Source organism: Triticum dicoccoides, chromosome 2B, assembly GCF_002162155.2.
Source record: "Triticum dicoccoides isolate Atlit2015 ecotype Zavitan chromosome 2B, WEW_v2.0, whole genome shotgun sequence".
Taxonomy (NCBI): Eukaryota; Viridiplantae; Streptophyta; class Magnoliopsida; order Poales; family Poaceae; genus Triticum; species Triticum dicoccoides.
The window spans coordinates 720,575,056-720,586,150 of NC_041383.1; the positions used below are offsets into that span (position 1 = coordinate 720,575,056).

The following is an 11,095-nucleotide window of genomic DNA, read 5'->3' on the forward strand; positions in this document are numbered from 1 at the left end:
TGATGTAATATGTGTAATAGCCGTGATGGCCTAGTGTAAGTTGCTTGCTTATTTATTTCCTTGTTGTCTTGTTTATTTGTTTTCTTGTAGTCAGTGCAGTTCTTTTTCTGCGGTTTGCTAGTGCCTGCAATAACCTATTTTTAAAACTAGGCCACAATAACCATGGGCTAATATTTACTATAGTGACACTGCGCCTCCTACAGGCCGTAGAAACAGTGGGCCTTCTACGAGCCGTATAAGCAGTGGGCCTTCTACGGGCCGTAGAAACAATGGGCGTTCTACGGGCCGTAGAAACAATGGGCCTTCTATGGGCCGTATCATCAATGGGCCTTATACGGGCCGTATGATCGATTGGCCAAACATGGGCCAAACAGACCGCATTCTGGCCATAAACGGGCTAGAGTTGGAATTGTCCATTCATGGGCCAATCATAATGGGCCATCGTTAATAGGCCATATTTGATGATGCTATGAAAACGGCCCGACATATTAACGGGCCACAAACGGGCTGACTGTAACCACGGGCTGAATTTGGCCCACAAGCAGAAAATGACAGTAACGGGCCGTAAGTAAACGAATGCTGAAAATGAGCCCAAGAATAAATGGGCTCTGAGAAGGCCGAAAGATAACATGGGCTGGAAACGGCCCAACGGAATAACGGGCCGTTAATGGGTATAAAGTGATACACTGTTCTTTACGGGCCAGTTTCACCATGGGCGTTAATGGGTGTAAAGTGATACACTGTTCATTACGGGCCAGTTTTACCACGGGTCGTTAATAGGCAAAGAGTTACGTAGGGCCTCATATGGGCCAAAAGATGTCATGGACATACATGGGCCAGAAGTGAAAATGGGATGGAATCATATTGGATGGCCCAGATGACGCTACTGGGCCTAATTCGAATAGGGCGTAACGGGCCTTGGGTTAGCGGGCTGTAAATGGGCTATATGCAAACATGCCGTTAACAGGCTTTCCATGGGCCAGCCCGCCACCTTTTGACCAACTCAAATGGGCTGGCCTTTTTCATAGGAATGTGCCTCTGTTGGGCCGTGCACATGTCGACGTATCATAGGCGCATTCTGTCCAATGAGTGGATGGCATCTGTCCCAGCGATGAGCCAACACGTGTTTCCTCCAGCCAATGATGATTTTACACGTGGAAAATCCCCATTGGTCGAGGCTGTTAACGGGTTATCGGATCCAAAACCCGACCCGATAGCTTAACGGCATTCCGTTACGGTGGATGCCACGTGTCGGTCACCCTTAACGAAAGTACTTCTGTGACGCGCGATTTATCGTCATGGAAGTGGACACTTCCGTGATGATAATTTTGGTAATGTCATGGAACACTTCTACGACGGCACAGGTATGACTATCTTGATTCTGTCATAAAATCGTCATGGATGTACATGCATGACAGGAAACGCGACCTACTGTGACAAACATGTATCATCACGGAAGTGTATTTTTTTTGTAGTGCCTACTGCAACGGGAGGGTAGGACAAAAGATGTCATGCGAGTTCTTTTTCATAAGAACATATGACTATATTCGGAATACATGCCTACATTATATTGATGTGTGAGTAGTTCCCACAAGACCTACTGGTCCATATATAGTAGTAGCTAGATGGCTTTTTCTCTCAAGTTTGATCTTCAATAAAATGATCTCTTTAGGATCTATTCGATGTAACTCTCGCAGTGTGTTTGTTTGGATCCGATGAATTGGGTATATGATCAGATTATTAACTGAAAGTATTTGAGTCTTTCTTGAGATTTATATATGTGTTATTTTATAGCCTTGTATTTCTCTCTAATCTATCTATCTTTTATGGTCAATTAGATTGATTTATCTTCAGTGGGAAAGCTTCTTGGTAGTAGGTTCAATCTTGTAGTGTCCTTACTCTGTGATAGCTAGAGTTGCAAGGAACATATTTGTATTGTGGCTACTAAGGGTAAAATGATGGGGCTAGAACATATTATTTGGTCTTGCTTAGTCTATATTATGTCATCATACTTCAAGCATTACTCTGTTTTTATGAACTTAAGACCTTGTGATGCATGCTAGATAGCGGTCAAGGGGCGGAGCAATAGTAGTAGGCGTCAATAAGATTAATGGTCTACTTGTCCTGAATGTAATGCCTATCTATTGATCATGCCATGAAGAATCATCATAACTATGTGTTTTTCTATCTATTTCCCAATAATAATTTGTCTACTCATAGTTACTATGCTCATGAGACAGATGCCTCTAGTGAACCTATGGTCGCCGAGCCCATTCACGTTGTCTTTACAAAAACCCTAAAATTACTTGCTATAATTTATTTTATTTTTATTTTTATTGTATTTAATCTATCTACCACTATGAGACTTATTCCTTGCAATTGGCGAAACAAGGGGATTGACCACCCTCTTGCCTTCGTTGGGTGCAAGCATTTGCTTTGTGTGCGTGCGTGCATGCGTGCGTGCGTGTGTGTGTGTGTGTGTGTGTGTGTGTGTGTGTGTCGCTTATCTTGTTTGTGTGGTGTCTCCTACAGGTTCTATAAAACATCACCCTTCCTCTTAGAGGAAATCCCAACTCTATCACACGTAGCAGTCTCCCAGACATCGCTTTCTTTGAAGCCATTAGGCTCAGCATAAGAGTGCAAGTATTTTTTTGTATTTTTCATTTAAAAAACATACCTAAAACTAAACAAAGAAAACAACAAAAAAAATAAACTTAGTGATAAATGCGAACAAGCATACACAGAAATATTCACCCTATGGTATTCCTCCCCGGAACTGGCGCTAGAAAGAGCTTGATAATCCCCAAGTGCAAGGAATCAGTGTAGCACTTTTCAAAGATGGAAGTGGTAAGTATGGAGTGTCAAACACACAAGGAGATAAAGGTAAGATCAATTCTCCCCCAGGTCATGTCTATCACTGATACAACCCTATGTACACTAATCGTTTGCATTATCTAGAAACAAGAAACCAAATTATGTTGTGGTATAAAGAGATAGCTTTGCAAGATAATGAAGAATGTAAACACAAAATATAGGTGATGCCTACCCAAAGATTCATTATAATACAACACTATTGAAACATCAAGTATTGTGTGGCAACGGTGGGTAAACAAATTACTGTTGTCCAATTGATAGAATAGCGCATAGTTATATGATCATCTAAAGCATAATCAATATATGGCCATTACGTCAGTGAAAAGTAGATTGTAATCCAACTGCATCTACTATTATTACTCCATCCCAAGACCTCTATCCAACATGCATCTCAAAGTATTAAGTTCATGAAAAACAGAGTAACACATTAAGCAAGATGACATAATGTAGACACAATAAGATCAAGCAATATGTTCAAACGCCGCCGTTTTATCCTTAGTAGAAACAATACAATTACGTGCCTTGCAACTCTTCCTGTCACGGAGTAAGGACACCGCAAGATTGCAACTACTATCAAGCACCACTCCCATTGAAGATAAATCAATCTACTTGGCCAAATTAAAGAAGACGGATAGATCAGAGAGAAATACAAGGCTATAAAATTACGCAATCATAGAAATCTCAAAGGACTCAAATAATATCAATGAATGATCCGATCATAAACCCACAATTCGTTTCATCCCAACAAACGCGCCACAAAAGTTTAAATCGGATTGATCTCAGATCAGACCACTGTATTGAAGATTAAGAGAGAGAGAGAGAGAGAGAGAGAGAGAGAGAGAGAGAGAGAGAGAGAGAGAGAGAGAGAGATCTAGCTACTGCTATGGAACCATAGGTCCTAAACTACTCACACATCATCATGGAGGCAATAAGGTTGATGAAGATTTCCTTCCCAATGGTTTCCCCCTCTGGCAGAGTACCAGAAAATGCCTCCAGGTAGGATCACGGAAGAAGAGAGGCTTGCTCCGGAAGAATTGTTTCAAGTCTCACTCTAGGGGATTTCTGAATATTTGTGATTTTATAGGCTTGGAATTAGGGCAAATGGAGAAAAGATGGGAACACAAGCTCACATGGCACGCTCCCCTAGGGGCACGCCACCTGAGCTTGTGTCCCCCTTGGTCATTGTCTGGTGCCTCCCCGAAGCTTCTAGGGTCTCTCCTGGTCCAGAAAAAATCACCATAAAGTTTCATCGTGTTTGTAGTTTGTTTGGTATATTTTTTCCTGCAAAACAAACAAATAGGCAAAAGAAAAAAGGAACTGGCACTAGGCACTTTTTTCGAAAAGGAGGAATACCCCCGGCCTCTGCATCTGGTCGATGCATACGGCCACTTTATTAATTATTAGCACAAAACCTTACAAAGTTGTACAACAGTAAGACCAAAGCCACCATCTTCGCAACCTCTGTCGCTACTCCTATCTAACTGATGAAGGGGCGCTGATGGTCTGGGCCTAATAGCAAGTAGACCTTGCAGCCAAACCTAACATCTAAGACCTGAGGTCCCAACCTGGACGCCTGCCGGGTATGGGCACCCACCAGTCCGGCGTGCTCCTCAACCAAGCCGCCCGCCGGGTATGAGGCCGCCACAACCACCTACCACATATCCATCTTCAGAGCTGTACTGTTGTAACTGCCTTGCTCGGTCTCGCTGCCGCCGACGCCACCACGACGCCAGACAGCGTTGACCTCCTGCGCGTGTCCGTCACCACACATCTGACGCCAAGCCTCCGCTGCTCCATGCCGCCAAGAGCCGCCGCCAAGAATATGTAGAACGAAACACCGCTCCACCGAAGGGAGGCAGCACACCCCCACCCCTCACCTGCAGACCCTTCCATCCGATCCCAATGTCCTTGGCGTCGCCTCCAGGAAGGTTACGGTGCCTAGGGCGCCGCCGACGCCCGATCCGCATCGGATCTTGGGCTTTCACCCGGACATGGGTTGGAGAGGAGAGATGGTGCCCTCAGCAACGCCCCCAAGGAGGAAAGCGGCGCCAAAAATCGGCGTCGCCGCTGCCGGTCAGCCTAAGGCAGCCAAGGTTTCCCCCGGACACCGATCTGCTCCACCAGAACACACCGGAGGTGGATCCGGCAGGATCCAAACCGACCCGGGGACTGGGAAGGGATGCATGGAAGGGAGAGGGGCAATACCTCCAGATCTGGCACGCCTACGGCTCGCCGTCCTCACGGCCGAACCCACAGGCACGCCGCACGCCAGATGCGCCACACCAGATCGAAGATGGCCAGCCTTAGCGCCGCCCCCCACTCTCCCGACGAGGGAGAGGAGGAACCAGCGCCGCCGCCGATCCCGGGGCCGCCGCCCCGGCTTGCCCGCGCCTGGCCAGACGCAGCCGCCGCCGGACGGAGCAGAGGGCCGCCGGGGAGCGCCGCGGCGGCCGCAGCGCCGGAGGCCGAGCCTCCCCCACCTCCGAACCCAGCGGCACTAGGCACTTGGCACCGAGTTAATAGGTTAGTCCTAAAAAATAATATTAAATGGCATATAAAGCATACAAAAGTGGTAATATAATAGCATGAAACAATAAAAAAATTAGATACGTTGGAGATGTATCATATGGTCCTCCCAATTAAAATCTTTTGTGCTCTTACACCCTCTTTTCATGACATCTGAGAATTGGTCGTGGATTATTATCTCCTTAGCATCTTGCTCAGTGGCCCAACCTTGCTCATGCTTGATTCTGTGAATGCGGTTCTTTCTCCTTCTTGCATTGATAAGGTTGTGGGAGAATTTTCTACTAGTGTTACCTTCTTTAAGGTTGGAGATTCTTTCACATTGCTTATTGCGACCCCTCTCAAGCACGGCCAAACTTAGGACCCTTCTCTTTAGCCTATCTTGAGATCACGTTCACGTTCATCGAATGGAGTAGAGGAGAAGCATCGATGAGGCGAAGCGCCGTCTTTTTGAGCTTGTGTCACAAAAATTGGTATGGATTGGTGTGGTCAACATGCTCATTCCACGCCTTGTGGACCACCTCATCAAAGTCAGGCATCGATGCCCAAAAGTTATCGAACTTGAAGGTCCTAGGCCCCTTGTCGTCGGCAAGCAAGTGCGGCAATGGTAGGATAGGGAGGAAGAGAGGGCATGAAGTACATGTGTGTTGAAGATGAGGTCAAGGCGTTGCAAAAGAACGATGCGAGCTTGCACAAAGTGGGGTTTTCCCTCTCGTTGCTCCATGTGAACCGCCTACTTTGAAGGTGGATTTATTTTAGCTCCCATCTTTGCAGGTGTTGCACCAAAACCGTTGATCCTACTCTGATTCAGATTTCTCCTGTTATTGTCTCTCGCACGACAAATTTGACCGAAGTCTTCGGAGACAAGTCAAGACACCCCCGAAGGTTACTTTTAACTTATGAGCTTGGCAAAGAAAGCATCTTTGCTGGAGGAGTCGGTTGGGCTATGAATGATCAGCAACGAAGAGGTATCGTGCATAGCAGCTTGGCCGATCTGGTGACTCATCTAGTCATCTTGGATCGGGTGGACTTGCTTCCTTATAATGTAGTACTCCTACGTACTACGCAAGTGGATCCGGCGGCAGACATGGCAACGACCGGCAGAGACGTAAATAGCGCAATAAACGGTGCCGGAAGTCCCGTTTAGTTAGCTTGAATTAGTTTGATAGTTTATTTTCCTAAAAATAACTTCATTGAACTGTTAGACTGGTAAGTGGGCTTAAACGAGATACATCCCTAATGGTAGACCGCGTTGCAGCAGATCGCAGATCTGGAAGAGAGAGAGAAATTAATGCTTCTTCGAGCTAGTGTCATTCAGGAACAATGGCTGTACAAAGAAAACACTAGTGGTGCACAGTATAAAATTGGTTAGATGTTCGTGGCTAGGCTTGGTACCGCATAGTGCAGGGCCTGCCAGTACGCCAGTCGATTCCACGCCAAGATCGTGGAAATGGAGTACCTGTCTCGTGATTCCTACATGCGGCAAATCAAATCTGTGCAGCTAGCGTAATCAATTCAGTCGTTGATACGGAATAAATTACCAAAAGATCTTGCCATGCGGATGCACATCTCCGTTTTTCTATTTGATTTGATACGCATGATTCACTCGTTGGACGCTACAGTTGATTAGGTGTGTACTGTTTGGCGGTTGATGAACGCAGATGCCTCGCTCCGCCTACAGGCCTACAAGTAGCTCGCGGTCAAGCTCACGACGAGCGCCAAGGGAATTAATCCAGAGCATTGCCGACACCACGCTCGCTCCGCGACGTACGCGCGGAGATGTCCACCACCGAGGCGCTCCTCTCCGGCCCCGGCAGTGTCGGCGGCGGCAACCGCCTGAGCATCGACGACGCGCTGGCGCAGCACGCGGGGGAGTTCGGGCGGTGGCAGCTGCGGCACTTCCTGCTGGTGATAGCGGCGTGGACGCTGGAGGCGATGCACACCATGGTCATGATCTTCGCCGACCGCGAGCCGGCCATGTCGTGCCCCGCGGGGGACGGGCGGTGCGGCGATCGCTGCTCCGGCGCCTCGGCCGGGTGGGAATGGGACCAGGGGAGCGCGTCGTCGACGGTGGCCGAGTGGGGCCTCGTCTGCGGCGAGAGCTACAAGGTCGGCCTCGTCCATGCTATGTATTTCGCCAGCGCCATGATCGGTACGTACGTACGATAGTGCTGTGCTCCCGTCGGTGATCTATCTATTATGTGGCTCATTCCGCCGTTTTTATGCTCCCGTATAGCCGCTACTCTACATCACATGCTGTCTGCCTCAATCATTCGCATCACTGGATCGACGCATTACTAGTTCAAGAGGATAGTTGTATTTGTATTTGACTCTCCCTGGCTCCTCCACTAGTAAAGTTGCCGATGGCGATGCTCTGGAGGTGCTGCGTGGGACCCGTGGGATGGTTCGAGCGTCTGCCGTTTCCTTATCAGCGTGGGATGGCAAAACTCTGACGCCCAAGCTTAATCTTATCAGCGTTTCTTCTTTTCGTAGTAGGTTGTTGACCTGCGTGCTTGTTTATCGTAACTTCCCTGGCCTACGTGCCGTGAACTATGTTGGCATGCGTGCCTAGGTTGGTGACCTGATACTCTATTTGCTCGTCCCTTTTCGTGGTTGCTTTAGCGTCTGTTTACTCTGTCCCATGGCTTTATTTATAAAGTCAGGCATATACCTTTTCTTTAGAAAAAATAAACCGCAACTAGAGTAGTAACGTGTGTGTTACTAGTATGTGGAGCAAGTAATGTTGATTTTATTTTGTGTTTACAACCACACAATTATTAGTACTCATAATCTGAGCATTGGCTCATATTTTGCACTATTTTGAGCTCTTTTCATTAAAAGAAAGAGCTAGATTACAATCCAAAATCTAGTTTGGTCGGACTATTTTGCCAGCGTGATTCTTGTGTGTGTGCGTAGTGTTGGTTGTGTGCATCTTAATTATGCATAGGCTGGGTGTGTACTCATTGTGCTTGTATCGCTCGATGCTACATTATGAGTCAATAAAAACACCCTTTGTCGAAAAAAGTTTGATCAAACTGTTTATTTATTTATCAATTTATTCGGCATTGTTGTTTCATGTACTTGACCATATGGTTGGCTTGTTGCAGGCGCTGGTGTTTTTGGACACTTATCGGACTCTTTTCTGGGTCGGAAGGGATCGCTCTTGCTTGTGTGCTCCCTCAATGCCATTTTCGGCCTCCTCACCGCGCTCTCTCCGAACTATTGGGCCTACGTGGCCTTGCGCACCCTCACAGGCTTTAGCGCCGGCAGCATTTGCCTTTGCTCCTTCGTCCTTGCCACAGAGCCCGTAGGGCCCTCCTATCGTGGCGTTGTTGGCATGTCCACGTGTTATTTCTTCTCCGGCGGAATCGCGATCCTCGCCGGCATTGCCGCGATGTTCCAGTCCTCCTGGCGCCTCCTCTATGTCGTGACCTCCATGCCCTCCCTCGCCTTCATGCTCACCGTCATGCCATTCGTCTCGGAGTCCCCACGTTGGTACCTTGTGCGGAGGCGCGCCGAGGATGCAATGCGCGTCATACGAGACATTGCATCCACCAATAGAAAAAGCATCCCAGATGGCATCACACTCAAGCTCGACGATGAGGATGACATCAACAAGAAGACCGAGGAGTCGTCGTCATCGATCCTAGACGTGTTTCGGTCACGAACGACGCGGGGCAGGCTGGTGCTCTCAGTGCTCATCAGTTTCCTTTGTTCGGTGGTATACTACGGCCTGAGCCTCAATGTGGTCAATCTAAAGATTAACCTTTACATCAGTGTGGCCGTTAACTCTCTCGCCGAAATGCCCGCGTTTCTTATCACTACGGTGCTCCTCCAACACTTGGGTCGGAAGCCACTCGCCATTGGCTCAATGCTGCTCAGCGGTGTTTTCTGTACATCTGCCAGTCTTATTACAGGCGTCGGTGTCATGAGGTAATTAAATCCTTCTTGTTTTTGCATGTACCTGACATGATGGGTCAGAAGATTTTCTTTAACCGCAAACAATTGCATGTCATTGTAGGGCGCTAAGGATGGCATGTGGTGTGGTGGGAATCTTCGGAATGGCCGCGACATACAACCTATTAGTTGTATACACAGCAGAGTTGTTCCCTACGACGGTGCGTACTGCGGCGATGGGATGTACGTTACAAGCTTCCAAGATGGGTGCCATACTAGCACCCATGGTAGTGTTACTCGGGGAGCGGACGCCATTCGCAGTGTTTGGCATGTTGGGTATCATCGGTGGGCTACTGGTGTTCTGCCTCCCGGAGACTATGCACAAGCCATTGTATGACACCATGTTCGGATTGGAGAAAGGCGAGGGAGAATTTGTAATTAAAGGGGAAATTACAAGAGGAAACTCCGAAATTTGACCAGTTTTCATAAGCACTTTCTCCATAAGTATTGCTGGACCCAAAGATATTACGAATGGAACCATGTTGCATACAAAGAGCGGGGCGTGTTGGTTTTCTCATCTGCATTACTAGTTTTGCATGTGCTAGAGGATATACTCTTACTTTTAAAGATTTTAGTAGATGGTTTCTATGATAAATCAGTAGTGGACATGGTGGTAATGCGAGGATGTAATCATGCTTATCAGTTACCACGTGATTCGTGCAGTTTTAATACACATAACGCGTATAATAATATCTCTTCATCGTATTCATGTACATGTAGTATAGTTTTCTTATTATATTATTGCTCTGAATGCATTGAGTTTCTGTTAGTCTGAACGGCTACCTGAATCAGTGATTTGTTGGAGCAGCTGTCTCTTGTGGCTTCAGGCGAGAGGAGAACATGGGCAGGAGTGTCAGTTGCAATATACATAGTAAATGCACTAACCTTTCGCCGTTCGACGAACTGGATGTCATGCTTCGTTCCAGATATTATTCATGTGGCTGGCCAACCTCGTTTTCCTTTGCATGGTGCTCATTCACCTACATCGACCATTTGACATTGACCCCACCATAATGATGCTGATTATGACTCATTAACACTGCCCACCCTTGCAGATGTATAATTAGTATTATTTGCATCCTCATCCAGTACCTTTAGTAGTACTAATGAAGACCACAACCCAGCTGCCCCTAATGTAATAGTTGAGCTCTGCAACGTTGTACTCCCTCCATTTTTATATACAAGGCCACTATGAAATATACAGTTTGCATATATACAAGGCCACCAACAGTAATCGAGACAAAGTTAATGATATTTTCTCATACTAACAACCTGTTTAATACTTGCATGCATGCAGTCATAATCATAGGCAGCTACTTCCTCCACTCAGTTTCTTTGCATGCATGCGGAGTATTAATGATCCTAGTAAACAAGAAGAAAAGTTGATTTGTAAAGCAGGCATTAAATTTTACATTGATACCTGTAATCCGAGTTTGTGGCCTTGTATACAAAAATGGAGGGAGTACTTAAGGTCCAACATTAGAACTTGCCTACCTTGGCCACAAACAGTAACCATTGGTATATTAGGATAAATCTCCATCTTCCCATACAATCTCTTTTCTTTACAAGGCAAAACTTTATTTCTCGAATAATGGCGAGATCGTTTACAATAAGATGAGAAATAAAGTCCGGGATAGCATCTTCCCAAACCTCACAAGATCTACTAGGGAGAGATGATTTTGTTATACAATCAGCTACACAGTTTGCTTCCGAGGCCACTTACTTACTTCATACTTTGCAT

The 11,095-nt window shown here is 46.6% G+C and overlaps 1 protein-coding gene across 1 annotated transcript; it reads left to right on the forward strand.

Moving 5' to 3' along the window:
• The first annotated feature begins 7,152 nt into the window (after positions 1 to 7,152).
• Positions 7,153 to 9,812, forward strand: LOC119368469 (organic cation/carnitine transporter 4-like). Its single transcript, XM_037633719.1, has 3 exons — positions 7,153 to 7,549; positions 8,505 to 9,330; positions 9,419 to 9,812. Exons 1-3 carry the CDS (start codon positions 7,177 to 7,179, stop codon positions 9,768 to 9,770), a joined length of 1,551 nt encoding a protein of 516 aa, XP_037489616.1. The 5' UTR covers positions 7,153 to 7,176; the 3' UTR covers positions 9,771 to 9,812.
• The last annotated feature ends 1,283 nt before the right edge of the window (positions 9,813 to 11,095 follow it).